The sequence below is a fragment of the Sus scrofa genome, chromosome 13 (genome assembly GCF_000003025.6).
Source record: "Sus scrofa isolate TJ Tabasco breed Duroc chromosome 13, Sscrofa11.1, whole genome shotgun sequence".
In the NCBI taxonomy this organism is placed as follows: Eukaryota; Metazoa; Chordata; class Mammalia; order Artiodactyla; family Suidae; genus Sus; species Sus scrofa.
The window spans coordinates 32,320,776-32,346,822 of NC_010455.5; the positions used below are offsets into that span (position 1 = coordinate 32,320,776).

At 54.0% G+C, this 26,047-nt stretch overlaps 4 protein-coding genes and 1 long non-coding RNA gene across 13 annotated transcripts in view; 2 read left to right on the forward strand and 3 right to left on the reverse strand.

Annotated features, from left to right (window-relative positions):
• Positions 1,255 to 8,755, reverse strand: CDHR4 (cadherin related family member 4). 2 transcript variants are annotated; one of them, XM_003132219.4, is made up of 19 exons: positions 8,315 to 8,755; positions 7,775 to 7,959; positions 7,488 to 7,650; positions 7,318 to 7,409; positions 6,721 to 6,831; positions 6,043 to 6,146; positions 5,726 to 5,862; positions 5,276 to 5,459; positions 5,021 to 5,174; positions 4,689 to 4,782; positions 4,200 to 4,403; positions 3,980 to 4,119; positions 3,599 to 3,749; positions 3,292 to 3,512; positions 2,901 to 3,043; positions 2,355 to 2,411; positions 2,168 to 2,255; positions 1,912 to 1,939; positions 1,258 to 1,403 (listed from the first exon to the last, which is right to left on the reverse strand). In XM_003132219.4, the coding sequence occupies exons 1-19, from the start codon at positions 8,361 to 8,363 to the stop codon at positions 1,348 to 1,350; spliced, it is 2,361 nt and encodes a 786-aa protein (XP_003132267.1). In that variant the 5' UTR covers positions 8,364 to 8,755; the 3' UTR covers positions 1,258 to 1,347. The 2 variants fall into 2 exon arrangements, with proteins under 2 accessions (XP_020924450.1, XP_003132267.1); XM_021068791.1 differs by lacking the exons at positions 1,912 to 1,939; positions 7,775 to 7,959; positions 8,315 to 8,755 and having other exon boundaries at positions 1,255 to 1,403; positions 7,488 to 7,768.
• On the forward strand, positions 9,097 to 11,392 carry FAM212A (family with sequence similarity 212 member A). Its single transcript, XM_003132213.6, has 2 exons — positions 9,097 to 9,801; positions 10,545 to 11,392. The coding sequence occupies exons 1-2, from the start codon at positions 9,751 to 9,753 to the stop codon at positions 11,349 to 11,351; spliced, it is 858 nt and encodes a 285-aa protein (XP_003132261.4). The 5' UTR covers positions 9,097 to 9,750; the 3' UTR covers positions 11,352 to 11,392.
• On the reverse strand, positions 9,761 to 20,525 carry UBA7 (ubiquitin like modifier activating enzyme 7). Of its 2 annotated transcripts, XR_306784.3 has the most exons (25): positions 20,315 to 20,488; positions 20,063 to 20,231; positions 19,834 to 19,968; positions 19,619 to 19,725; positions 19,195 to 19,285; positions 18,956 to 19,091; positions 18,662 to 18,759; positions 18,423 to 18,569; positions 17,832 to 18,014; positions 17,544 to 17,651; positions 17,131 to 17,211; positions 16,898 to 17,053; positions 16,631 to 16,796; positions 16,347 to 16,552; positions 16,194 to 16,258; positions 15,918 to 16,101; positions 15,757 to 15,831; positions 15,334 to 15,517; positions 14,753 to 14,835; positions 14,384 to 14,476; positions 14,095 to 14,286; positions 12,422 to 12,514; positions 12,246 to 12,346; positions 11,592 to 11,775; positions 9,761 to 9,863 (listed from the first exon to the last, which is right to left on the reverse strand). XR_306784.3 is itself a non-coding variant. In XM_003132214.4 (24 exons), exons 1-24 carry the CDS (start codon positions 20,368 to 20,370, stop codon positions 11,646 to 11,648), a joined length of 3,039 nt encoding a protein of 1,012 aa, XP_003132262.1. In that variant the 5' UTR covers positions 20,371 to 20,525; the 3' UTR covers positions 11,561 to 11,645. The 2 variants fall into 2 exon arrangements, 1 of the variants encoding a protein (XP_003132262.1); XM_003132214.4 differs by lacking the exon at positions 9,761 to 9,863 and having other exon boundaries at positions 11,561 to 11,775; positions 20,315 to 20,525.
• Positions 11,561 to 26,047, reverse strand: part of TRAIP (TRAF interacting protein) — a 48,653-nt gene continuing 34,166 nt past the window's right edge. For 2 of the 5 annotated variants that reach the window (XM_021068793.1, XM_013981709.2), the window contains exon 15: positions 24,786 to 25,447. In XM_021068793.1, the coding sequence (XP_020924452.1) occupies positions 25,322 to 25,447 (126 nt within the window). In that variant the 3' untranslated portion in view covers positions 24,786 to 25,321. Of the gene's footprint in view, positions 11,776 to 12,245; positions 12,347 to 12,421; positions 12,515 to 14,094; positions 14,287 to 14,383; positions 14,477 to 14,752; positions 15,832 to 15,917; positions 16,102 to 16,193; positions 16,259 to 16,346; positions 16,553 to 16,630; positions 16,797 to 16,897; positions 18,570 to 18,661; positions 19,092 to 19,194; positions 20,506 to 23,649; positions 23,801 to 24,785; positions 25,448 to 26,047 lie in introns of those variants that run through there. The other 3 variants (XR_002337522.1, XR_002337523.1, XR_002337524.1) reach the window with 3 other exon arrangements.
• LOC106505605 overlaps positions 20,529 to 26,047 on the forward strand; it is a 30,238-nt gene continuing 24,719 nt past the window's right edge. For all 3 annotated transcript variants that reach the window (XR_001300181.2, XR_002337525.1, XR_002337526.1), the window contains exons 1-2: positions 20,529 to 20,663; positions 25,207 to 25,285. This is a non-coding gene — a long non-coding RNA (uncharacterized LOC106505605). The remainder of the gene's footprint in view (positions 20,664 to 25,206; positions 25,286 to 26,047) is intronic.

Here is a 26,047-nt window from a genome sequence, read left to right on the forward strand (position 1 = left end):
ACCCTAGGCTTGACTTCAGATACAGTCGCACAGCCTGACCCACCCCAAGCGCCCAGACCAGCTAGCTTTATGAGTTTTGAGGGTTGATTGGCCCATCTGTGAAATGAGGTTAGAAATAAGCTCCTCAGAGATGAACATTTAATGAGCCATTAGAGGAGAGTAAGTGCTCAGGAAGAGTCCACCTGCAATCACTCCCAGTAACAACCTGCTGTCAAGTTGCCTGAGCCCAGTTCCAACACCCTCACTTTATTGGAAGTAACATGAAGTATGTTTTCTTGTTTACTTTTTTTTTTATGGCCACACCTGCAGCATGTGGAAGTTCCCAGGCTAGGGGTCTAATCTGAGCTGCAGCTGCCAGCCTACACCACAGCCAAACAGGATCCGAGCTGCATCTGTGACTTACACCACAGCTTGTGGCCACACTGGATTCTTAACCCACCGAGTGAGGCCAGGGATTGAACCTGCATTCTCATGGACACTGTCGGGTTTGTAACCTGCTGAGTCACAAGTGGGAACACCTTTTGAAACATGTCTCCCCCCCCCCCAAGAAGGTACTCAGCTTCTTCCTCCCCCTGGGGTACCATACCTGGTTTAGGAAGGAAGGTCCTCTGGTACCCTAAGAGGGTTCAAGTCCACAGACTTGACAGAGGGGAGAAGACTGATAAAACTTGGGGGACACTATAGTAAATGTAGCCCCTACCCAGACAGTAGGTTATCTGGGAGAGCTGTCAGTAACCTGAGACCTGATGCCAGGCTGGGCATGGGGAGTGAGCTAGTCCTGCACCCATTGGCTCACCCTCCTGCAGGATGCTACTCTCAATCCCTCCAAGGCCACCCATACCACAGGGTATTCAAGTCTGCACCAATCCTCACCTCAATGCAAAAGCTCCAGATCCTTTTCAAGAAAACTTCCACTTACAGTTAGCAACTGCCCCAGCGGTTGGTGGAGCTCTCAAAGGAATAATACCCTCCTTTCAGTGGGAAAAGGAGCTTCATGGGCCCTCTCCATCTGCCAAAGCAGGTGTCCTCTGAGGGCAGAGGCTAACTGGAGGCCCCCTCCATCACTGATAAGGATAACAGCTTCTTACCTCTGCAGAATGTTAATCACTGTCAGAGCACTGTACAAGGCCTTAAAAGAAAAATGACCTTATTACTCCCTAGCCTGTTCCCACAAAACAGGGCATTCTCCGAGTGAGAACAAGGAAGCACAGATCTCAGAGCTTCTCCCACATGTAGGTTACAAGGCTAGGACTCTTCTGTTTGTAATTTTGTTTATTATTGAATCAGTTTGAAAACACATGATCATGTGAAGAAAAAATTCCACAAATGTGAAGCAGCTTCTTGGCCTCAGAGCCAGCGCCGGGCTCCCGTGTGCGTGTTGAACAGATAATCTCTGCCTGTACCTGTGTTCAAATGGTCAGGAGAGAGAGAGAGGGCACTGCTGGCTTCAGAAGAACTGCCTCCTCCACAAAGAGAAGGGGAAGACATTCCAGGACCATTGGTATGACCCACCCCCCCTTCTGCTTGATCCAGCTTGTCCCATCCCTCCTATCTCAGCAAATCCTTTAAGGTCTGGCTCAAATGCACAGGAAGCATCCTTGATTCTCCAGAACTGGACACCAGCTCCAGTGCCAGATTACTCTGCCATAATTCATGGTGACAATGGAGTATTTGGGAGCCTCTTCCCTTACCACCTTCCCCCACCCTCTTCCCCCTTTTCCCTGTGGGCAGGAACCAGGTCAGGTCCCACAGGTATTTGCAGACAGTGCCTGAAAGATGATTGGGGGTGAGAAGAGACCCCATTCAGGGAAAGAGTAGATAGTGGATGCCTGGTGGTACACAGAGATACTGGGATGGTATCGAAAGAAAGTGGGCCCAAGTGGAGAATACTTTGGAAAGAGGGAGACTCACGGGAGTCCTGTGCTCTGCCATCAAAATGCTGCTGAGGTAAAGAATGAGAGGGGACAATGAATTAAACTCTGCCCATGGGGAGCAGGTGAAGGCCTCCCCCCAAAAGGGTCAGGAGCCCACTTGCCTCCTCCATCCTGATCGTGCTTATTTGGGCCCTCCCACAGGGATAGCCATCCATGGGGAAGGAGACAGGCTTGGCAGGGAGCACTCTGGAGCAGCCTCAGTGCCCACTACACAGGATGATAAGCTGACATACCAGGCTCATGACACTGCCGAGTGCCTGGGGTGTTTCCATCCTCGGTGCCTCCATGAACCCCTCAATGGACCCCTCGGGTTCCTGGATACTGAGGCAAAGTAGAAGAAGGATAAAGATAAGAATCTGAACCCCAGCCTGAATTTAAGAGATGGATTTCCAGGCATAGAGGTATGCAAAAGAGGCTTACCTGTTTAGCATCAAAGCCTGGGTTGGTTTGCTTGGTGTCTGTAGCACCTGGGCCAACCTAAAATGCCAGGAGGAGGGACCAAGCAGTGAGGGCAGCAGATCTCCTGGCTCCAGGAACCAGCACCATTCATCTACCCCTTTTATTAAGAATAGCCCATGTCTGTATGCAGTACCCACACTGTTACTTCCACCTTCCCTTGGGTTCAGTCCTGTATTCACAAGAAACTCACAAGAGTCTTAGGGGAAAGTCAACTTTCAAGTGGAGTTAAGATGTCAGGAATAGGGGTAAATGCCAAATAACAGACTCAGAGTCTAAAGCCTGTGCTTCATCCACACCCACCCCATTCCAAGACTGGGTTCTAGCAACAATGAAGACAGCTTTCTCCCAGTGTCTCTCTGCCTCTAACCTGATGACCACCGGAGGGAGGGCAGACCATCTTAATATCAGTTTGTCTGCTCATCAACTTGGGCAATCTTGGGTAAAACCACTTATCACAAATGGGATCCATTATGGGAGAGGCAGGCAACACAAGGATAGGAATCCTACCCCTGGAGGAGCCTGCTGATGAGCCAGCCCAGAGCCAAGAGGAGAAGAGTACCGGTCACTGTCAACACCACCACAAACCAGGGCTCTGGCTGCCAGAAAGCCTCTGTATCTGTCACAAGCAGGGGTGTCATCGTTGAAGGCACCTGAAATGGGGCTACAGCTTCACCACTGCCCTACCAGAATGCCGTGGTCATCCAGCCTTCAAACCCCTCCAAGGGCTGGGCCAACCCACACCCCAGATTTCTCTTCTCTTCTGTGAAGGCCAGGCTCTTCACACTCAGTGGTTCCGTCTGAAATGCCTTCCCACATTGTTTCACCTGGAAAACTAGGTCCCTGCACTCTCCAAGATCCTTTCTCTCCACCCACCAAGGGCCTGAGGAACCCCCCTCACTGTGGTTCCGTGGGTGATGGTGGCCACCGTGCTGCCCCTCCAGGGAACTAGGTGCACAATGACAGTGGCTGTGGTGCTGAGGTGGGGAATGGAGGGACCCGCATCAGCCACACGGATCAAGAGCTCATAAGTACGAGGTTGCTCTGGCCAGGGGGCCGCCAACATGAGGTCACTGTGCACCAGGATGGCTCCTTGCAGGCTGAATCTGCTCTGACTATTCCCTGAAAAGAGAGTTACAGAAGAAGGGGGCCATTGCTGACCTTGGCCTGCCCTTTACCCAAAGCCTGGTTGCCCTCATGGCCCTCACCTCCCACGATGCTATAGGAGAAAGCCAAGCGCTGTGGCTCTTGGGGGACTCGACATGACACCTTGGTCACCTCCATGCTACGGCCCGGGTGGGGGTGGATGGTGAGTTCCTGAAATGGGGGCTCACACTCGGGGGTGTGGTCATTCACGTCCTGCAGGAAAGTAATCAGATCAGTCCCCAACCCCCAGGCCAGCCCCTCAGCCTCCTCCCACCACAGCCAGAATCTCAGAGTCAGGCAACAGACTCCAAAGCTTTCCACAGTGAGGCCCCAACCCTCTCCAGTCAACCAATGAGGAAACAGAGGCACAGAGTGGAAGATCATAATGCCAGAGGGAGATCTGAACTCTTTCCAATTCTTCCATGGCCTCAAGGCTCAATTACCTCAACTTCAATGGTAATGGTGCAGGAGCCTGAGTGGTTGCAGGTGGGGTCCTGATCTTGGCTATGGTCAGTCAGCAGGACAGTGAGCCTGTACAACTTCTGCAGCTCATAATCCAAAGGCCCCAGGAGGCGAACCTCCCCTAGAAGGGGTGGCCACAGCCTCAGCCTTCAAAGTCAACTCTGGCTCCACCCCTCCATCCCAGCCCTGGGGTGGAAGTACCACTGAGACGGTCCACAGCAAAGGTGGCGGACCAGCCAGAGATGTAGTACTCGATGCTGTTGTGTGGGTAATCCATGTCCGTGCCCACGACAGAGCCCAGCAGCGTGTAGGGCCCTGCATCCTCACGAACCCGGAATGTGCGTGGGACACAGGCTGGGGAGAACTCATTGACAGGTGTTACCGTCACCAGTACTGGCACCTCAGCTGGAAGCCATTTGGCAGTTAGGGAGCTGGCATGGGATGCTCAGCCCTGCCCTGGGGTCTGAGGAGGGAGATGTGGCCCTGACCTGGCAGGTTAAGGAGGGTAGAGTCTCTGGAGGGAGGGAGGGAGTCTTGGAGAAGAGAGAAGTGCCTCACCCAGGGCTTTTAGTGGAGACAACCCTGATCTATTGGTTTCTGAGGGCAGAGAGATGACCTTGTCCTGAGGAGCGGGAGAGGGGTACAGAACAGCCCTGTCCTGGATGTCCAGGCCTGGGTATGGTCACTCACTGGTCATCAGAGGCTGACCATTATCAAGAACCAGGATGGAAGCTGCATGCTGAAAGCAGGTACCAGGAGTGTCACAGTCCAGTGTGGCATTCACCTAGCCAGAGGGGCCAGAGAGTGAGGCCCAGCCAAGGCCTGGGAGAACCTTGAGCCACACTGAGCTGCCTCAGGCCAGGGTATTCACAGACAGCCTACCGTGAACCTCTGTCTTCCAGACTGTAAAGCATGCCGGCCCCACCACCATCTCCTTCCCCTCATTGCCTCAGTTCCCACAGACCACTGGCCCACCCTCCTTCCTGTCCCTGCATGTGGGTCTAGAAGCAGGGACTGGGCACCTTGAGGGCTCTGTCTTGAAGGTGGAGACTGGCTGTGCCAGGGGGGCTGTGGAACAGCAGCTGGTAGTCCAGGGTGGAGCCAGGAGAGTCCGGGTCAGTGCAAGTGAAGGTATTTAGCACCGTGCCCACAGGTGTGGTCTCAGGGATTTCAGTCCTGTGAGCAGAGGGCCCGCGGCAGGGTGGGAGCTGGGGCTGGCTGGGCAGTGAACCATGGCTCTTGCCCCAACAGCCAAGGTAAGACTCCCTTGTACTCACACCAGCAGCGCTGGGAGGCAGCGTGGGGGCCAGCGGTTGACCGAATGCACGTACACCCAGAGATCAAGCTCGGCGCTGGCCCACGTCTGGAACCATTCAAAGGCCTTCACCTGCAGCCTAGTGACACCGGCGCCTGGGGCTTGCGCCAGCTCCAGGGGCGTGGTAGTCCGGACCACGCCATCAACTGGGCAGGGTGGGAGGGTGGGGGAGGCAGAGTTCGGCCCCGCCCCCAGCTCAGTCCTGCCCCCACCCTCCCATGGGTCCACTGGTGGAAGACGGTGCAGGGACTGATCACCCCGCCGCCTCCTCCAAGGCTCGCTTCTAACTTCAGGTCCCCAAACACAACCTCGCCCCAGTTTCTGCCATTTCTGAGAAGAGCAAGGAGGTAGTGCAGGTCACCTGCAGACCAGCAGCAAAGGCATCCCCATACCCGCCCTCCACACCCCTCACCGCGACCGATGGAAAAGAGCCCGCAGGGCACTGGAGAGAGGATTTCATATCGCACATCAAAGCCCTGGGCCTGGAGCTGAACCACCTTACTCCCAGGGATCAGGTTCTCAGGAATGGTGATATTCTGGGCTTGCTTCCTGGACCAAAATGAGGGCACTGGCTCTGACCTGCTCCCTCCACTTCTGGGGCTGTCCACAGGCCCCTCCCCTGAGTCTTCCCTGGTAAGGAGCTAGCTGACCCCACACCTAACCCTACTCCTAATCCCCTGGGGCTAGGACCTGCCTTCCCCAGTATTCCCCAAGGTAGGAGAGCCTTACAGGAAAGAGACCTGGCTGGAGGCAACAGGCAAAACTTTCACAGTCAGCATCCCATGGCAGCTTTGGCCTTGTCCAAAGGTCACCAGAATCTGAAGCTGGAAGACCTGCGGTGCACGCAGAATGGGAAGGGAACCATGGTGTGTGTCCACCTATGTCTGCACCTAGACTCTCCTTCAAATAGGCAGCTCCCCTTTAAGATCTCCACAAGGAACCCCGACACTCACTCACTCTGCCGACAGATATTCCTTTGAGTCTCACTCTTTTTCTCTTAGGATTTAAACAGCCCCCAAGAGAGTAAATTCTGATCATCTTAGAGTTGCTAAGAGCCAGTCACTAAGACATGGAAGTTTTAAAGAAGGAACTTCTCTAACCTCTTCCAGACTACACTAGCCACAGGGCCCAGAGCTTTCTTTCCCTGTGGGACTGCTCAGAACTTTCTCCCTTCTCTTGGAGGCGCTGTAGGCTTCTGAAGCCAGGGATCCCTCTTTTTTCTAGAACCCCAGAGCCCAGCACAGAACCAGGCTAAGGCGGGAGGACAGCCAGCATGGGGCAGCAGGTGCAGGTGTGGGATATGTCTGGGAGGCAGAGGCCAGGAACAAACAAACCTCCAGCGGGTGGTGACTCTGCCCTTTTTATGGCCCAATTCATGGATATCTCCAGGTCCCAAGTCATGCTCACCTTTAAAGCCTGGCCTCTGAGGCCCTGGGATGGTGACCGCAGCCAACCCTGCCCATCAATGGAGAAAGGTCCAGGAAAGTATGGAGGGTCCTGGGCACTGGTGATGCTCATCTGACAGGAGAGAGATCCTGGAGGCCCCATTCCCAGTCCCCAGCCCCCACAAGCATCCCTGTCAAAATCCCCCAACAACTCAGCAGGTACTTGCCTGCACTCAACTCTCTACCTTGACACAGACACTTCCTCTAACCTGGGCTCCCCCTGGACCTGATCCTCAGTCCTCTCTTTTAAACCAATTATGTTGTTTTTTCTTTGGATTACAAAAATGATACAGAATTTTCATGGAGAATTCAAAACACACAGAGAACTTTTAAAGAACTCAGTCCCTGAGATGTCCCTATAGGAACAGCCATAATCACTGGGGTGGGGTGGGGATGGGCAACCCTCAGAGGCTCTCTCCAAAGGACATGCATCATGCAGAGACTCAGCTGTAAACTAGAGTCCCCCTGCAGGCTATGCTTGGCCAGACAGGGGCTGGGCTTGGTCTCCCCATCCCTCCTCCATCCTGCCCTCCCACTACTACCCATGTGCAGGGCTTACCTGGGCTCCCTGGAATTCCAGGCCTGGGAGCAGCAGAGTGTACAGCAGGGCCCCAGGTGTAACTGTTTCTGGCACCTGAATGATTTCCCCAGCTGGCCAGAGGGGAGGTCAAGGAGGCTCTGCTTAGGCCATGCCTGCCCATACCCCCTTTCTGCTGCCCCTGGTCTCACCTGGGCTGGCAAATCGACCAGCACACTGGATGTGGCCAGGGTCCCGCTGAATATCCACAAAGAGTGGTCCTTCCATCACATGTTTGCCACATGTGAACTTCAGCTGCAGCTCATAGTGGTTCACTGTCAGGGCATCCAGCCGGGCCATGCTGCTCAAGGTCATCTGCAGCAGGTGGGCAGTGCCATATGGGACCTAGGTTCTCCATTCCCCTATACTACCGCTGGCTTAATGAATTTAGTGTCCACCTTTATTTCCCCAATGTCCCCAGCTGTGCCCGTGACCCTACCTTGCCCACATAGATCCCCTGCCACCTGGTGAGGCTGGGTGGGTTGAAGAAGGTGGTGGGTGGCTTCACATGGAGCAACTCCAGGGTGGGTGTGTGTAAAGAGCAGTTGAAGGAGAAAGAGTGAAGGATGGTGCCAGGTCCCTGGCTCTCAGAGACATTTATGAACCAGGGCAGGCAGTGATGATCTGTGAGGAAGAGACAATTCAGGCTGGAGGCTCTCCATGTTCAAGCAACCATATACACAAGCAGAGTCCTTCCCTTCTGCCTTAGGGCCTAGCCACATCTTGGGGACAAGCAGAAGTCTTTCCTTGTCTCTCACATCTAACCACAAGTCAGATCATTTCACAGACTAGGAGTGAGAACTTGGTTGAAGAAGAAGCAAAGATAAGGAATGAGGGCCAGAGGTTCAGATCTTTGTCCTTTCCTGGCTTCCTTCCCCCAGCCCCTGCCCTCCATGGGAGCTTATCTGAAAGGGGTCAGGACTCCACTGTGGAGTGAGGGAGGTGAGAACTAAAGTCCCCCTACCCACCAGCTCCTCACCAGAGACAACCAGAGCAAGAAGAAGCACCAGGGACCTGAGCAGCACCATAGCGGCCTGAAGATACAGACAGCAGAGGAGACTCCAGAAAGACAGACGTGTTTTTCAGGCCTGCCCCGTTGCCAGGTCAGTTGCTCAAACACAGCTGAGCAGGCGGTACTCCTGGGCCTCCAAGATTCTAGCCCCACCCATCCCTGGTGACTGAGTTCTAGACTCTACAGGCATCAAGAGGTCTGGAAATACCCATTTTTTTCACTGCTCCCAATGAATTCCCCAATTTATTACTACAATTTTGAAACAGACGTGAGAGAAGAATCAAGTTTCAGATGGGGAAACTGAGGCTCAAGGAAGTCTTGGTCACACAGTTCTTGGAGACAGAGTAAGCACAGGACCCAGGAAAACTGGGCCCAGGACCTGCTACCCCATAGCGTCTGAACTCTAGCTTCCCCCCCCATTAGAATATCACCTGCCTATAAAATCTGAGCCCAACCATCAACAAAATCTCTCAAAAGCTGTCTACATTCAACAAACAAAAGGTATCCTTGGCAATAGAAGCAAAAATAGTGGTTACTTTGGGGGACATCAACTGGAGGGGGCAAAAAGTGGCCTCCTGCCCTTACTCTCAGTGTGTATGTGGTGCCAAGCAGAGGGAACGTGAGTGTCGCGGCAGGAAGAGCAGATAACCGCGCGCTGCCCACTAGAGGGCAGCCCCGCCTAGCTTCGTACAGACGCGGGGGCTGGGCCTGGGCTCCGGCTGCTACTCCGTGGGGGCGGTGAGGTTCCGCGCTCCCGGAGTCATCCAAAGGGCCGAACCCCTTCCTGACTTCTAAGGACTGTCGAAGCCAGCCCCATGAACAGATTGAGTGGGTCAGGCCCCAAGTGGGCCACAGCACTGTCGGATGCGACTACTGGGGGCGCTCTAGCCGCGTGAGGGCGCAGCCACGGAACCCGCGCGCTGCAGGGGCCCCTGTGGGAGGGACCGCAATTCTAACCCGGGAAAAATGGAGAAGCTGAGGCTACCTCAGGGAAGCGGCTTGTCCTGAGTCTTGCAACGAATTCGGAGTCAGCTCAACCGCCCAGGACTTCGAGGACTCGGAAGCAGGACACTGCCCAGCTCTCGGCCCCTGTTCAGCCCCTCCCCCCCAGGGCTGTTGCGGAGTGGGTAGTGGGCGTCGGGTTTCCCACCCAGCTGGACCCAGGGGGCGGGGCCACATCAGCCCCGTCCCAGCCCCATTGGCTGCGGCGCCAAGGGGCGGGGCGGGGCTGCCAGATGTTGGGGCGGTGGCTGCTGCTGCGGCGGGAGCTACGGAGAGGGAGGAGCCGCTGAGCCTGGCGGAGGGCAAGGGCTCCGCTGGCCGGCCTTCCCGGCCCTCACCGCACCGCTCCTGCTGGAGTTCGAAGAGCAACTGGCAGGCCTGGCGGGGGCTCCGGCACGGGCATGCACAGCACTCGGCTTGACAGCTTTCTTGGCCAGCTCCGCTGGGAACTGGTGAGGCTTGGGAGCGGGTGTGGCTCGCTAAGACGCTTGTGGGGTGCTCGGCTGCAGTCCGGCTGGAACGACACATGGGTGGGGGGCTGTCCCGAGTGCCCATCCAAGGCAGAATGGGGGCGGGGCGGCGCAGATGGCCCACGTCGGGTTTCAGATGGTTGAGAGCTGCGCTGGGCATCAAGTAACAACCACCCAGCTGGCTGTGCTGTGCGCGGCAGAGGAAGTTGGGGGCGGGGGTGGAGGGAGAAACTTATTTGGGGCGGATGGGGGGGGAGGGCTGCGAGGGACTAAAGTGGTGCCGGTGCTGCTGTGAAAGCTTAATCCAGGCTGGCCTGTACCTCTGTCCTCTGCACCCCACCTGGCACGTGGTCTATCCTCTGAAAGACGTTGCGGGCTTTGGGGAGCCAAATCCCTAAAGAGGCATGGAGTGCCCCCCCCAGCCCTGAGCAGTCCTACTTCCCGATGTAGGCCCACAACACTGCCTCCCGCCCCGATGGCGGGTACCAACTTGCCCAGCTCAGCGTGCTGCAGCCTGCCAGACTGCCACCGGGTCCGCCAATGGAAGCCACATGAGCTTCATGTGCCAGCACCCCATGCCGGCCTTGTGCCCACTAGGGGCCTTGCTGCCTAGGCCTGCAGGCCTATCCAGCTCTCCTAGGCCTTCTGTTTTGGCATAGAACTGGCCAGGCAGGCAGGCATGAGAAGCACTGCCCCTCCGACTTCTGCCCTCTCTTCCTCCACAGCTGTGTGGCCGGGACACAGGCTCATCCCCCATGCCTGGCCCCCTTCCACCACCCCCCAAACCCGATCCAGGCGTGCGGCCCAAGCACCGGCTCAGGGTCTCAGATTCAGATGCCTTGGAAGAGGACTCAGTCTGTGGTGTGGAGGAAGAGGAGGAAGACGCTATGGTGACAGGAGACAGGGGTGCAGCCTTGGGAGGCCCCAGGGAGCATGCCCTGGACTGGGACTCTGGATTCTCAGAGGTGTCAGGCAGCACATGGAGAGAGGAAGAGCTGCCCATACTCCAGCACCCAGCACCCCCAGTATGGCCCCCTCATAGACAGCACCTCTCAGCCAGTAGCATTCCCCTGCCCAGTGGGGCTCCTGTGACCAGTGCACCACCTGCCCACCGACCACGGCCCAAGTCCACCCCAGATGCCTGCCTGGAGCACTGGCAAGGGCTGGAAGCTGAGGACTGGACAGCAGCCCTGCTGAGCCGAGGTCGCAGTCGCCAGCCCCTGGTGCTAGGGGACAATTGCTTTGCTGACTTGGTGCACAACTGGATGGAGCTGCCAGAGGCCTCAGGTGAGGGGGATGATGGGGGTGGGCCACGAGCCCGTGCTCGCCCCCCCCAGTTCCTACTTGGTCTCTCAGAACAGCTGAGGCGCCAGCTGGCCAGGGCACGCCGGGCAGCGCTGGCAGGAAAGCGACTCTCATGCCCACCTCGCCCAGAACCCGAACTGCCTACAGATGTCTCGCGCTTTGCAGCCCTTATGAGTTGCCGCAGTCGCCAGCCTATCATCTGCAATGATGTTGTCAGCTACCTCTGACCCTGCCCTCCAGCCTGGGACAATAAAGGCCTTTCTCTGGACGTCCTGGTTCCATACCCCTGAGGTTCCAGGAGGCAGCCTCAGACCCACAAGGCACAATTCAAGCAAATCTAGAGTCTTTTCCCTCCCAGCAGGGGTCCATGTCATGCCTGTGTCCCACCCCCATGTGCCTGCTCTGTGTTCCATCATCCATCCTGTCCACTTACACCTTCCTTCAACAAGCATTTATTGAGCACCTACTGTGGGCTTGGGACGCAGGGCTTGACAGAGCTGGATAGTGGGGCTGCTGCCTTTTCACAGCTCATAGTGCAAGGGTGGGAAGGCAGTGTCCTCCTCTTCACCCTCAAAGCTGAGCTCCAGTACAAGCACCCGCTGCCCAGGCTCAGGTGCTCGTCCTGTTACCTGCTGCACCAGATCTGTCACCCTGGTGGCAGGAGGAGGAGAGGGGTGGGAGAGAGATGGAATATGTGAGCAGTGGCAGGCAGAGAATGTCCTGGCATGGACTAGAGGGTGCTGATGGGCTATAAGGATCCCAGGCCAGGAGCAGCAGCAGCCCAAGACAGGAAACATCTGAAACTATTTTAGGAGTAGCTGGCGGGGCGGGCAGGAGGCAGGAAGCCGTGAGTCCCTTGGGAGTGGGCTGTGAAAGGGTAGCTGAGCAGGGTGTGGAGGAGCTGGTGGGGCTGGCCAAGCAGGGAGCTCCTAGAGGCCCTTCCTCAGGCTCTTGGCCCCTCACCCCACCCCCAGCCCATTTGTTGGCTCCATTTGGCAAAAGAAAACTTCAGGAACGTGTGAGGGGCCTGAAGGGCTTGGGAAGAGGAAAGCCTACTTGTCCCTCACCTAAAACCTCTAGGGACTGAATGAGACCCTGGCTAAAGCTAGGTGTGGGCTCACCTGAGGGAGAGATGATGGGCCCGCTTTTCAGGCGACCATCCTGCCGAGTAGAGCAGGGCTGGCCCGTGCAGCAGCATCCTCACCCTCAGCTCATGTAGTTCCTAGAAAGAGATAGGTCAGGTTCCAAATGGGCCAGGCTGGGCCAGACCTGGGGACAGGGCAGGAATGGGGCACACCTGGAGATGGGCCAACAATGACTCCAAGGTCCTCATGGGCTGCCCAGCAGGCACTTCCAGGCGGTCCCAACAGGTCCACTTCAGGTCATGGAACTGTGGGAGTGGTAGTGACGAAAGGTGAGAAACTTATACATACATCCTCTCCCTACTCCAGTTACCAACAGCTTATGGCCCCTTTCCTAGGGGAGGAGCTGGACTACAGGCAGGAAGCAGAAGCCAGAGGGTGGGGGTGGAAGGTGGGATCTGGGCCCAGAATCTCAACGCCCTCCCTGCCTATGCTGGGGCCAGCACAGGAAATGGGGCTATGGGGCCCCCTGCACAGGGAAACAAGTGATCCATCACACAGGATGGTTTTGTGTGTGTGTGTGTGTGTGTGTGTGTGTGTGTGTGTGTGTTGAGGGGAGCAGTGCTTCCTGAGGAAGCAGGATCAGGGCCACTGCAGTCTCTGATAAAGCTGCTTGTTCCTCAAATACAAGGCTGGAAGCTGGGGGGTGGGGGGCGGGTGGGTATATCCTGCCCCCTAATCCTTTATCACCAGGGCCTTGAACTACTCATGGGCACATGGGCAAGGAGCACAGCGATTCTAGGAGGGACACAGTCCGCAGAGGACTCCCCTTCCTGCCACCCTTTTCCTTCCTTATTTCAAGAGTCTTGGGGTTCTGGTACCCAGAACTGAGGGCAGAAGGGTGTCAGGCAGCCAGAGGCCAAGACAGAGGGCTCTGCCAGCTCCCCAGAGAACACAGTGGGGTCAAGCTGAGCCGAGGCCAGAGGTGAGATGGGGGATCCTTCCCCTCCCCTCCCCCTCATCCACAGACAAAGGCAGCTTGTGTTCTAGCTAGAAGCGGGGCCCCTCACAAAGGGGCTCTGTGTACTGTGCCCTGAAGGACCCCAGGGCTTCTCAGAAAAAGCCCAGTGCTGGCCCATGACCTCTCCCCCCAACTCCCCTGGTGAGGGAATTCTGTCTACACCTTCTGCTGTGCCCCAAGGAAATGCCAGCTATTGCAGAGCCTGGGCACACAGCCAGGGGCATTCATAGCCCTGTACTTGAGGGATCATATACATACACAAGTCCAGACACACATGTGTACTCACATGCACACCCATGTATCCCCCCACTGTGAAAGAGGCCTGCGATCCCATCTGGCATGCAGATGTGCAAGCATGCCCCCTCCATGCCCACATACCACAAGGCCAGAAATGCCCAGACCCTTATGCACTCACATCTGTGACATGAATGCACACATCTCCACAGAGCTGCTCACCCTACACTCATGGTGGTAAACTTAGTGTCCTTTAACTCAGCTCCTGGGGGTAGGCCAGGACATGCCATGCCATGCAGGCTGATGTAGGGCTCCGGTTGGGACTAGGGCCTTAGTATCCCCTCCCCCTCAGGGGCACTCATGGGAAGGAGGGGGCTATGGGGAAAGTCTGGCTCCACTAATGAGTTAAAGCTGCAGCTCCCCCAGACCCGGAGGGATGGGGGGATGGGGTGGCTGACGGCTGCTTCCTGTGTCTGACAGGTCCCAGCCTGGCTTTGCAGCAAGGAGGGGGCTAGAGGGAGTCTTGAGGACTCCCCTGGAGTCTGGGTCCTGATGAGAGTCTGAAGCCAGAATAGGGCCTATTTGCATTTATACAAGGAAATCTCTGGTACACCTGGGATGTTAAGGGCTCACCTTCTGGATGGCTGGGGCACTAGGTACCCAGCGGCTAAAGTAGTTTTCAGCCAGGTGCAGATAGCTGTGGCGAAAGGCAGTGAGGGGCCGAGGCCCTCCCACCACCTTATACAGCTCCAGGCACACCAGGCCAGCCACAGCTGCTGTAGTGGTGGCAATGGCTGGGATAATCCGGCCCACAATTTGTTTGCTCTGCCAAGGACAGGAGATACAGTCTGGGGCCCAAGGTATGAGGCTAGGGTTTGACACCTCCCCCACCTCCAGGCATGAGCCCCAAGGGACAGATTACCTTGGCACGGTTGGCTGGTGGGATCCCATAGTTCTGAGCTCGCAGGCTAGCTGCTGCGACCACAAAATCCACATGGAAGTTGCTGTCATCGTCCTATGAGGCCCAAGGCACAGTATGTTAACTTCATTAGAGTGCCCCCCACCTTGCCCCACATGTGCTACTGCTTAGGTCTTCACACAATTCTGTGAGGTGCCTGCTCATATCTACCCACTTAACAAAGGAGGCTGAGGCTCAGGAAAGGTGAGCTGCCTCTGGGGTCTTGCTGGGCAGAGAACTCAGGCCAAGGGACTTCAAAGCTACCTTCTTAGCTCTTGACCTTCACCAAAAAACTCTCTGGCCCAGCCCTTCACCCCCACTTGGGGGTCCTACCTTCTCAAACATCAGGGGTTTCAGGGGAGCACCCATGCGCCAGGTTTCCAGGGCTTCATGTAGTTTCTTCAACCGCTCAGGGCCTGTTGGGGAATGGGATATTGGGGCAGTCCTTAGGGTCCACGTCCTGTGCTCTACTGGAGCCTGCTGCCTCTCCTTGGTCCCTGCCAAGCCTATCACTTACCACTTTCGGGGAGATCCCTTGATGGATGCTGGAGTCTCCTTCCCAGCAGCCCTAGCCATTACTTGTGCATACACACATACACGTGCACATGCACACACACACGCACGCACACACACATGCACACCTATGGAAGCCACAGCCAGTTGCTCCCCAGGGCCCAGTAATTTGTGGGTTTTTTTTTTTCCCTGAGAATCTGCTAAAGGAATAAGGATGGGGGTGGGGGTGGGAAGGCAGGAGGGAGAGAGGGCCAGAGGAGGAACCTAAAGCTAGAGAAAAGGAAGGTCAGAGGGCCTGAGAGGTCGTGAGTTGGCTGCAGGGCCTCTTTCTGCAGCACAGGCTAAGGACAGGGTCAGGCCTTTGTGTGGCAGCTTGGGGGAGCGAGGGCCAGGGACCTCACCAAACTCAGCAGAAGCCAAAGTCAGCTCCAAGTCACTGGCAAAAATGGGAGCCAAGTACTGGGGATCAGGCAGTGGTAGCAACTGCAGCAGGTCTTTGAGTGCAGTCTGGTCCTGTGAGCCAGGCAGCCCATGCATCTGGGCATACAGGTTGGCAGCAGCCAGCACGAAGAGGAGGTGCATGTCCTATAATGAGACCAAGAGCAGGGGCAGATGCATGGGTTTGAATGAGTTTGTTTGAGTATTTATGGTTGGGGTCACTGCCTATTCATGGTTCCGTTTGAGCCTGCCTCTGCCTCACATGTGGACACCCACATATGCACAAATATGGCTCTCTCTCTATCATCTGTGCGAAATACAGAGTGCCTACCTTCACACTGAGGGCCCACATTCCCATCTCAGGGCTTTTAGGAGACCCCACTCACTTGGCTGGCATCAAACTCCAAGGGCTGGGGACATTGTTTGGGACCCGACCAGAAAGGAGTTCCATCCTCCAACACCTAGGGAAATAGAAGCTATTAGGCTCAGGTTCAGTCTCAGTCTGGTTGCCCTGAGCCCTCAACTTCCTGACCCCCTAGCCACCCACTTTATCAGGTGGGAAGTGCCTCAGTAACTGTTCGATGCCATAATGGAAGCGTAGTTGCCAGTGGCCAAGGGCCCACACCACGCAGTCTCGCCAGGTCTGTGGACGCTCTCTCAGAACACCCAGCACCACTTGCAGCAGGTTCAGCATTTGTGGCCCATCCAAGTCTGCTGGAGGAGTGAGTGCCCTGTGAACAGAAGAGAAAGTCTGAGGCTAAGCCCTAAAGTCTCTTGGTGTTAGGGACCCTGGACTCCCATTCACCCTTGTTGGTGGTCTTACTGTTGGTGACGGTTGATGGTCTCAGCAAACAGACGGAAAAGTCCCTCAAACTCATCCCGGGCCCACTATGGGGGAGGGAGGTACCAGTTAGGAAAGACGTCTGCAGCTAAGGACTGAGCCAGATGGGGTAGGAGGCTCTGGGGTTCTTCCCACCTGCAAGGTGTGCTCAGCTGTGCTGGGGAAGTGCCGTACAGTACAGATGGGGTAAGAGGTATCTTCGGAAGCTGCTGCCGAGGCAGGGGCTCTATAGCCCTCAGTCAAGTGTGGCACGAACACACAAGCACTGCCCCAGGTGCCCTTTGTGCCCGCCTCCAGTAGTGGCTTCAGATAGTGGGTGCAGCGAGCAGCCACATAGCGCCCTGGCAAGGGGGCAGAGGGTCAGAAGTGGGGCTGGCACAGCCTCAGATGAGGGTTGAGCTCCACAGTTGAGAACTTACGGGCCTGGAAACTGTCCAGGGCGGCAGCCACACCATCCACACTGGAGAAGAAGTTGTCCCCATATATGTGCTCTGTAGTAGGATCCAGCTGGTAGGGGAGCGGGGTCACGAGCAAGTCTGAGTTTAGGCGGTGAGCAGCCTCTGCAGCCACTTCTGCCTTCAGCCTCTGAGAAGAAAGCCAGAAGACAACAGTAGGTTTTTTGGGGGGGACTGTATATTGTGAGAGGACCATCCAGGATATGGGTGTGGGGAAGGGTCGACACTCACACCAATGTCCTGAGGCCTGAAGAGGAACTGCCGGCTGAGGTTGGAGCGCTCCACATGGTCCATGTCAGCAACAGTCACGCCCCCACTGCCTCCGGCCCCCAGGCCCACTAGGGCAAAGCCTTTGAGCAGCTCACAGCCAATGGCACCAGCGCCCACCTACCCATAGGAGCAACCTGAGCCAGAGGGCCTGGCCTGGCCCTCCCACACACTCCCAGCCTTACCACATGGCTCACCAGGAGGTAGTGCTGGTGGCTCAGCCTCTCCTGAAAATGAGCCCCAAACACTGCGATTTGCCCATCATAGCGGCAGCCTCTCTAGAGGACAGAGACAGGCGTCAGTGCTGGCCACTGGCCTGTGCTGCATCTCCCTCTTACACCTAGGGTTTTTTGTTCATCTGTTTGGTTTTGGCCACCCCTGCAGCATATGGAAGTCCCCAGGCCAGGGTGTGAACCCAGGCCAGGGAGCAAACCCACACCACGGCAGCGACCTGAGCCGCTGCAGTGACAATGCCTGATCCTTAACCTGCTGCTCCACGAGAGAACACCCTAAACCCTGTTTTCCAGGTCAGGATCTTGGGACCATTCTTCCTGTTTCACTCCCAACCCTGAGTTTGGATAATGCTTATACCCCTACCCCCAGTTCTCACCGGTGCATAGTCCTCAGGATTGGGGAAAGATTCCCCATCTTCTGGAAGGCAATCAAGGGCATCAAAGTACAGCCACTGGTCCAGAGGCATAAACTTCCTGGAGATTGCCTAGAAGTCAGCACTTTAGTCTGAGGACTCCTGCCACCTCCTAATCCCCTCAGATCCTGGCTGAGGGCTGCACCCAAGTAGTGAAGCTTCCAAGGCCACTGTTTGGTGTTGGGCACCCTCTGGTGCCCACACAGACCTCTGTACCCTTTGGAGCCCTGCCCCATCTCTCTCTGTGCCCACCTTCAGCACTTCCTGGGCAGCCACTGCACCCAGCATGGCTGCCATGGGACTCAAGCTACCAGCACTGCTCAGGGCGACTGTCCGCACTAGAGCCTCATCCAGCTGCTCTTCCAATGGCTCTCCTTCTGTCCCCTTCAGTGGTTCCAGGGCCCGGGCCAGGTCCACCACCATCTCTGTATCAACCTATGGAGTAGAACTCTGTGGCTACAGCAGCCCATGCCTGTGCTTCACTCCCTATTTGAATCTTTCAGGCAGCCATCCACCCTGTTCCACAGAAGAGAAAGCAGAAGCCAGAATGGGGAGGACCCACCAGAGGCTGCCCAGTGCCAGACAACAGTCCTGGAGGCATCCCCAAGCTGGGGGCCGCTTCCAGGCAAGACCCAAGAAGTTAGGAGTAGCATGGGTCCCCAGGCGTTGTGCCTGGCCCTTTCATGGACCCAGCCTCTGGCCTAAAGATAGTGTTTATCATCTCTTTTATATGAGTGGAAAACTGCTTCTAGGTTCAGACGTGGATCTGTAAGACAGTTATTGTTGCCTCCTGATAGGTGAAGCCTCGCTAAGATGGAGATGGGGGACATCAGGGCCACTCACAGGATCCCAGGGCTGAGGACGGCGGCCGCTGAGTTCCTGGAACTTGTGCAGTGCACGGAAGGCCTGATGCAGGCAGTGGGCCCGGTGAACTTCCTGGGAACTCTGGGCCACCACACGGGGCTGGAGCAGGGCTACGTCCAGGGGCTCCTGCAAGAGGCACTCAGTTCAGGGTCAGGTCCAGAACACTGCGGGTCCCTTGAGGTGCCCAAGCCCACAACTTCAGATGCACTTAAACTCACATGGCTCACAGTCTTGGATTTCTTAACCTCAGTGATAACTCCACCACGCAAGTAACGAGAGAAGGTGGATGTGTCCTCAATCTCCAAGGTCCCGTCCTCTGGGGGAGATCCAGCCTAGTCAGTATGACCTCTAAACCTGAGTAGGTCCCCACACTCCACCTGTCTTGCATCTACGTCCTCAATGTTGCTCCACCCTGAGGAAGGTGGAGGGAGGACTTATTTCCATGGATCAGGCTGTGTCCACCCCCGGGGGGACTGGGCACTGAGCCTGGAGTTAGAGTGGGGTTGACTCACCCCGCACGCGGAGAGGCCAAGGAGCACAGTTGTTGAGCTCCACCATGCCTTCAATGCCAGAGAAAGTCACCAAATCCCCGTTGTGGAAGTGATGGGCATCAGCCTGTTCTCTCAGAGTGAGAATGCCAGGGGAGCCCTGGACAAGAGGTGGCTTGCTCAGGGCTGCCTGTCCCTGCCTCTCTCAGGCTCTAGCAGCCCCTCCTTAGTCAGTAGGTGAGTGCCCCCACCTTAGCACCCACCTGAGAAATATGCTGGATGGCAGCTGTCAGGGGTTCTGCCTCTGTTGGCTCCTGCACAGTGAAGTTCTCACCAAAGTCGCAGAACAGCTGCCTGTTGGGGAGTGGGGGGGAGGCAGAGGTCATTGAGATGGCTGAGTAGTTGAGTGGCACAGTTGTGGTGAAAGGTGAGGGATATCAGGGCAAGCCCAGAGGAATAGGGGAAGAATGCTGGGAGGGGCATGGAAGCTGGTTTGAAGGATTTACTGGAGCAAGTCTGGAGGCTGAGGTAGAGGAAGCACATGGATGGGACTAGGGTCCATAATCAACAAGGGTTGCTGGGACAGGCATGGCATTGAGTGGTGGGATTCTGAGCAAGCCTGGAGCTGGGGACAGCAATGGGACCAGTTGCAACCTAAGATATGGCAGGCTAAGCAAGCCGTCTTACCCAACGAGGCCTCGGGTATCAGCTACCAGAAAGCAGATTCCATGCTTGTGGCAGAAGCTGCCCACCTTCAGCTGCTCCTCCAGCTTCAGGGCAGTCAGCACTACCACCTGGGTGGACCTCATTATCAGCAGGGCCAGAACCACTGTGAGCCCACCCTGCTGCTACGGGCTGGAAGAGGGACTGGCCTGGCCTGGCAAGTAGGGCTGGGAGGGCACCTGGAAGTGCAGCAGCAGATCCTCGGTGATGTCACCCTTGTGGATGCACACCTGAACAGCTCCATTGAGCTTAGCCAGAAGTTCTTGAGATGCCTCAGCCCTGCTCCTTCCTAAGTCCTGCTCTGAGAGGAAAAACTAAAGACAGACCCAGTCCAGCTTAAACAAGGAATTTTCTCTTGGGCCCTACCCCCACTCTGGTGTGGGAACCCAGAGCCCCCAGGACCCTCACCTGGGCAGCCAGGTCAGACCAGCAGGTAGGGTGGGGATCATGAAGAGTGAGGCTGCCTATTCCCATCAGGACCAAGTTTTTGGCTATCTCAGCCCCCAGGCCCTGAAGGCCTGACAGCAGCACCTTGGCTCCCTGAATCCTCTCCATGGCTGGCAAACCCAACACATACCTGTGGGTGGAAGTAAGAACATAGGCAGTTGGAGAGCAGAAGGCAGAAGGCCACCCTGCCCTCCTCCCCACCTCGGGCCTCACAGCTGCCGAGAGTACAGCTCTTCATCCAGCAACTTGGAGGTTTCCTGGACATCCATCCTGAGGCTGGGAAACAGGCTGCAGTGCTTGTAGATAGGGTCTGTGTGGGAGGCAGTGCCACGGGAAGCAGTGCTATGGGAGGCGGTGCACAGCTGTGACTGGCGCAACAGGTCACAACTTTCTTCCTGGCTTCTCTGTCATTTTGGGGAAAGCAGAAGTGAAAGTGAAACTAGACAGAGCAAGCTCCTGGCCCTGCCCCCAGCCTAGCCTGGTAAAGATGAGTTCCGGCAGCCCTCAGGCACTGGCAAAGTGGGACAGAGATCCTGGACATTTACACCCTTTGGGGAAGCAGGTAATTCTCTTGAGGAAGGGTACATGGTAGGGTTCCATGTACCTCCTATAGCTCCCTAGATGTCCCAAACCTCAGGCCCCTAACCCCCTGCCTGAATGGGTTTCCTGCCGCAGAGAGCTGGTGAGAACTCCCTTATCCTGAGGACTCGCCTGGCCTCTTATTCACACAGAGACTTAGACACCCTAGAGGGCAGAGCCATCCCATCCCAGAGGCTGTGAGAGTTTATGGGATTACTGTTGTCCCACCCCCCAGGGGACTGCCTGGACATAGTATCAGATCCTTTAGGTTAAGGGATCAGTCCTACAAGACTGTGCCCTCTCCTCCCACTTTATGTGTGTATTTAGGTTTTTTTCTTTTAAGAGCCACACCAGTGGCACATGGAGGTTCCCAGGCTAGGGGGTTGAATCAGAGCTGTAGCCACTGGCCTACACCACAGCCACAGCAATGTGGGATGCGAGCCAGGTCTGTGACCTACACCACAGTTCATGGCAATGCTGGATCCTTTTACCTGCTGAGGGAGGCCAGGGATTGAACCTGCATCCCCATTGATACTAGTCGGATTTGTTTCCTCTGCGCCACAACAGAAACTTCCCAAATATTTATTTCTTAATATAAATCACTATATCGGAGTTCCCATTGTGGCACAGTAGAAATGAAACTGACTAGTAATTATGAGGTTGCAGGTTTGATTCCTGGCCTTGCTCAGTGTGTTAAGGATCTGGCGTTGCCGTGAGCTGTGGTGTAGGTCGCAGACATGGTTCAGGTCCTGTCCAGGCAGCTGTAGCTCTGATTAGACCCCTAGCCTGGGAACCTCCATATGCTGCAAGTGTGGCTCTAAAAAGAGAAGAAAAAAAAAATCACAATATCACATTTTCTATCTCTATTTTATTTGTATCTATTCCAACCTTTATTATATCCTTTCTTCTGCCAGCTTTTGGTTCAGTTTGCTCTTCTTTTTCCAGTTCCTTGGGGTGTACAGTGGAGTTATTGACTTTAGGTCTTCTTTCTTTGGCTGTACCTACAGTATGTAGAAGTTCCTGGGCCAGGGATCAAACCCCCATCATAGCAGCAATCCAAGCCATTGCTGTGACAGCACCACCAATCCTTAACCTGCTACGCCACAAGGGAATTCCAATCTATCTTTCTTCCTTCCTTTCTTTCTCTTCCTTCCATCCTTTCTTTTTCTTTTCTGCTTTAATGGCCTCACCTCTGGCAAATGGAAGTGCCCAGGCCAGGCAGCTCTTTTTAAAAAATGTAGATGTTCATAGCTACAAATTTTCCTCTCAGTACAGATTTTACTGCATCCCATAAATTTTGATATGTTGTGTTTTCATTTTCAATCATTTCAAGGTATTTTATCATTTCCCTTGTGAGCCCTTCTTTGATCAATTGATTAAGGGTGTGTTGTTTGAGAGTCATGGGATGATGACAGAGGAGAAAGCTGTGGAAACCCATCCTTCCACTGAAAGAATAATTGAGCTTGCCAAAACTGTCCAAAACAATTACTTTGGAAATTTGGAGTAAGATACAACATTTTTACTATCCATGGGAGAGATTGATGAAGAGGATGGTAAATTTCAGTAAATTCTGGTGAATTTCTGCTTTTCTCATAACCACTACTACACCTTAAGGACCCATGTGGAGAGTTTCCATATGCTCCCTCATACCTTACACACATAATTTCCCCTATTGAGGGATATCCTGGTTGACCCCCAATTTGGGGCAATTATGAATAAAGCTATTATAAACATTTATGTGCTGTCAAGTGTGAACATAAGTTTTAAACTCATCTGGATAAATATCCAGGACCACAATTGTTGGGTTATGATAACACTATGTTCAGCTTTGTAAAAAATTGCCATAGTGTACAATTTTGCACTCCTACTAGCAATGAATCAGAGTTCTTGTTGTTCCACATCCTTGCTAGCATTTGGTATTGTCAGTGTTTTGAATTTTTGTTTTGTTTTTTGCCATTTCTTGGGCCACTCCCATGGCATATGGAGGTTCCCAGGATAGGGGTTGAATCAGAGCTGTAGCTGCCAGCCTACACCAGAGCCACAGCAACACGGGATCCGAGCCGTGTCTGCGACATACACCACAGCTCATGGCAATGCCGGATCGTTAATCCACTGAGCAAGGCCAGGGATCGAACCCGCAACCTCATGGTTCCTAGTCAGATTCGTTAACCACTGCGCCAGTGGTTAACTCCCAGTGTTTTGAATTTTGGCTATTCGAATAGATGTATAGTACTAATATCATTGCTATTTTATTTTTTTTGGCCATGCCCATAGTATGCAGAATTTTCCAGGCCAGAGATCAAACCTAAGCCACAGCAACGACACAAGACACTGCAGTTGCAACGCCAGATCCTTAACCTGCTGCACCATAAGGGAATTTCTTGTGTATTTAATTTAAATTTTTCATTGCTGATCTGTAAGAAGGCAACTGACATTTGTGACTCTGGTGAATCTTTCAGTTATTATACTTTCCAGTTTCAAAATTTGTCAGTAGTAGTTTCTGCCAAAATCTTTTATCCCCCCTGTGAATGGGCCATATTTTCCTGTTTATTTGTATGCTTTGTAATTTTTTGGTTGAGAATTGGATATTCTAAGTATTATATTGTGGTAACTCTGTACATTAGGTTCTCCTACTCCTCAGAGATTGCTAGATTTTGCTTCCGTTTGTGACTTTCCACACTATTTTTGCAAAGTGTGTGTTCCTTGTGTATGGACATTGAAGTTTCTTTTCCGTTATCTCTACAGTTAGTTAGTGACCTGACAAAGTTTTTCTGGCTAGAAAACAAACAAACAAACAAACAAAAAAACCGGCACTAGGCATTCCCCTGGCCCTTTAACTCTTCTGATAGATGCCACCACCAGGCAAGCTTTAGCAGCCCAGAGGGCTAAAACCAAAGCAAGCTTCTCAGATTATCTCCAGACCCACCAAAACACACAGCCTCAGGTTTTTTAGAGGACAAGGTCCTTACTGTCCACCGTGGCACCAGTCCACTCTGCTGCTTTCAGAACTGGAGCTGCCACCCTCACAACCATGATAGAGTGGATCTGAGGAATGAGGAATGGTGTCTGGTTCAAGCACATCCAATACTCTTCTTTGTTGTCAGATCAGGCTCCAGAGTTCTGAAATAGTTAATTACAATTGTTCTTTCCAAGTTCTATGTATCTAAGTTTGTCCTATTTCCAAAACTTTAAAGTCACCCCAAGCAGAAACTCTGTAACCTTTAAGCAATAACTCCCCATTTTCTCTTCACTCTAGCCTCTGGTAACCTCTATTCTACTCTTTATGAATTTGCCCATTCTAGATACCTCTTGTAAATAGAATCATACAATATTTGCCTTTTGTGTCTGACTTATTTCACTTAGGTGTCCTAAATTCTTGATCTATAATGCTGATTAGGTCCCCACCTTATAGAAAGAGAAACTAAGGCACAGAAAGTCTAGGTAATTTGCCTAGGATCATTCAGCTGGTAATGAAAGTGCTATTAGCCAGCCACTGCCCCCTTAACCTGCCCCCTCACTAAACGTCCTTGACTCAAGGTAGTACCAGAGGGGTCCAAATCCTCTAACCAGGAGGGTCACTTCCTCCCCAAGAAGCCCCAGGCTCCTCCATACCTGCTGGAGAGCAGCTGGGTGCTCTCAGCCTAAAGTATTCCCTCACCCTCCCTGCACCAGGTCTATGCTGGGACCTACAGAAACAGGTGGACTCCCATCCAGTAGTAACAGGGTAGTTTAGGGGGCCTCAGCTGAGCTAGGAGTCAAATGGCAAAGTCTCCTAGAAGAAAGTGCTCTTGAAGCTAAGACAAAGAGGCTAGCAACTTGGCTGGCAGAGTTGAAAGGTGGAAAAGAACAGGGTGTCACTGGTCATGTGTTATGCTTTATGAGTTCCCTGTGTGTCTAACCCTAGTTTACCAATTCACGTTCCTGCATATGGCCTTTGGGCTGTGCCCAGTCTCTAACAGACTATGGACAAAACTGCAGTGATCTTGTTCTTGCTAGAGAAGGCACATACCTAAGGGTGTAACTGCTGGATCTGAGTCTAGGTGAAGGTGCTGCTTTGGAAAAACATATCAGTTTGCCAAAGTGAGTGTAAATTTACACTCCCGGAGCCAGAAGAGAAAGATTCTTTTTTTTTCTTTTTTTTTTAATTTCACATAGAAATCTTTCCCCCACCGTCTCCCCACTACATCCCTCATTTCCCACCCTGCTTGGCCCAGGCCATGCCTAGTAACAAGTTAGAGGCAGGCAGAAACTTGGGCAGGCTGAAGTTGCCTGAGAAGCTTCAAGTACTTTGGTCCTTAAAGCCAACAAAAGACCTTGGGCTGGAGGACCAGAAACATCCCAGTCACATCTGATCATAGCTATACACAGGAGCCTGGAACAAGAAGCTCAAAAGAATGATGAGCTGATCATATCAGCTCCCACAGGTTGGCCCACGATGGTGGGGGGTGAGGCAGGATGTGTGAAGAAAAAGAAAAGTTTCTGGGCTATACCTTCACCCCATGTTCTTGTTTAATCTTTGTCCCCAGGGCTCATCCTGGAAGAGAGGCCATGCCCCCAAAAGCTGTCTGCCAAGCCAGTCACCAGTCCTTGGCTTATAAGTCAGAGGTATGTATCTGGCTCTGATCAGACTCACTGTTTTCACTAGGACAGGAAACTGTCCAGCTTAGCCTGGGAGGGAGGGAGCACTGTCCTGGCTGCCACTCTCTGCTTTGCCCTAGCCTTGAGCTTGAGCTTCGTGGGCAGTGGGCGGATCATAGTCGTGTCAGTCTGAAGGAAGTGTCAAGGAAGAGGCTTAAAGAAGGGACTAGGGGAGTTCCCATCGTGGCACAGCAGCAGCGAATCTGACTAGGAACCATAAGGTTGTGGGTTCGATCCCTGGCCGCCCTCAGTGGTTTAAGGATCTGGTGCTGCCATGAGCTGTGGTTTAGGTTGAAGACACAGCTGGTATTGCTGTGGCTCTGGCGTAGGCTGGTAGCCATAGCTCCGATTTGACCCCTAGCCTGGGAGCCTCCATATGCCGTGGGTGCGGCCCTAAAAAGACAAAAGACAGAAAAATAAAAAAATTTAAAAAATAAGATAAAGAAGGGATTAGGGAAGGTCACTGGTGGCTCAGTAGGTTAAGGATCCATTACTGCTGTGGCATGAATTTGATCCCTGGCCCAGTAACTTCCACATGCCACAAGTGTGGCCAAAAAAAAAGTTAAAGGAGTTCCTGTTGTGGCTCAGTGGGTTAAAAATCCAACTAGTATCCATGAAGATAGATGCAGTTTTGATCCCTGGCCTTGCTCAGTGGGTTAAGGATCCAGTGTTGCTGCAAGCTGTAGCATAAGTTGCAGATGCAATTTGGATCTGGCGTTCCTGTAGCTG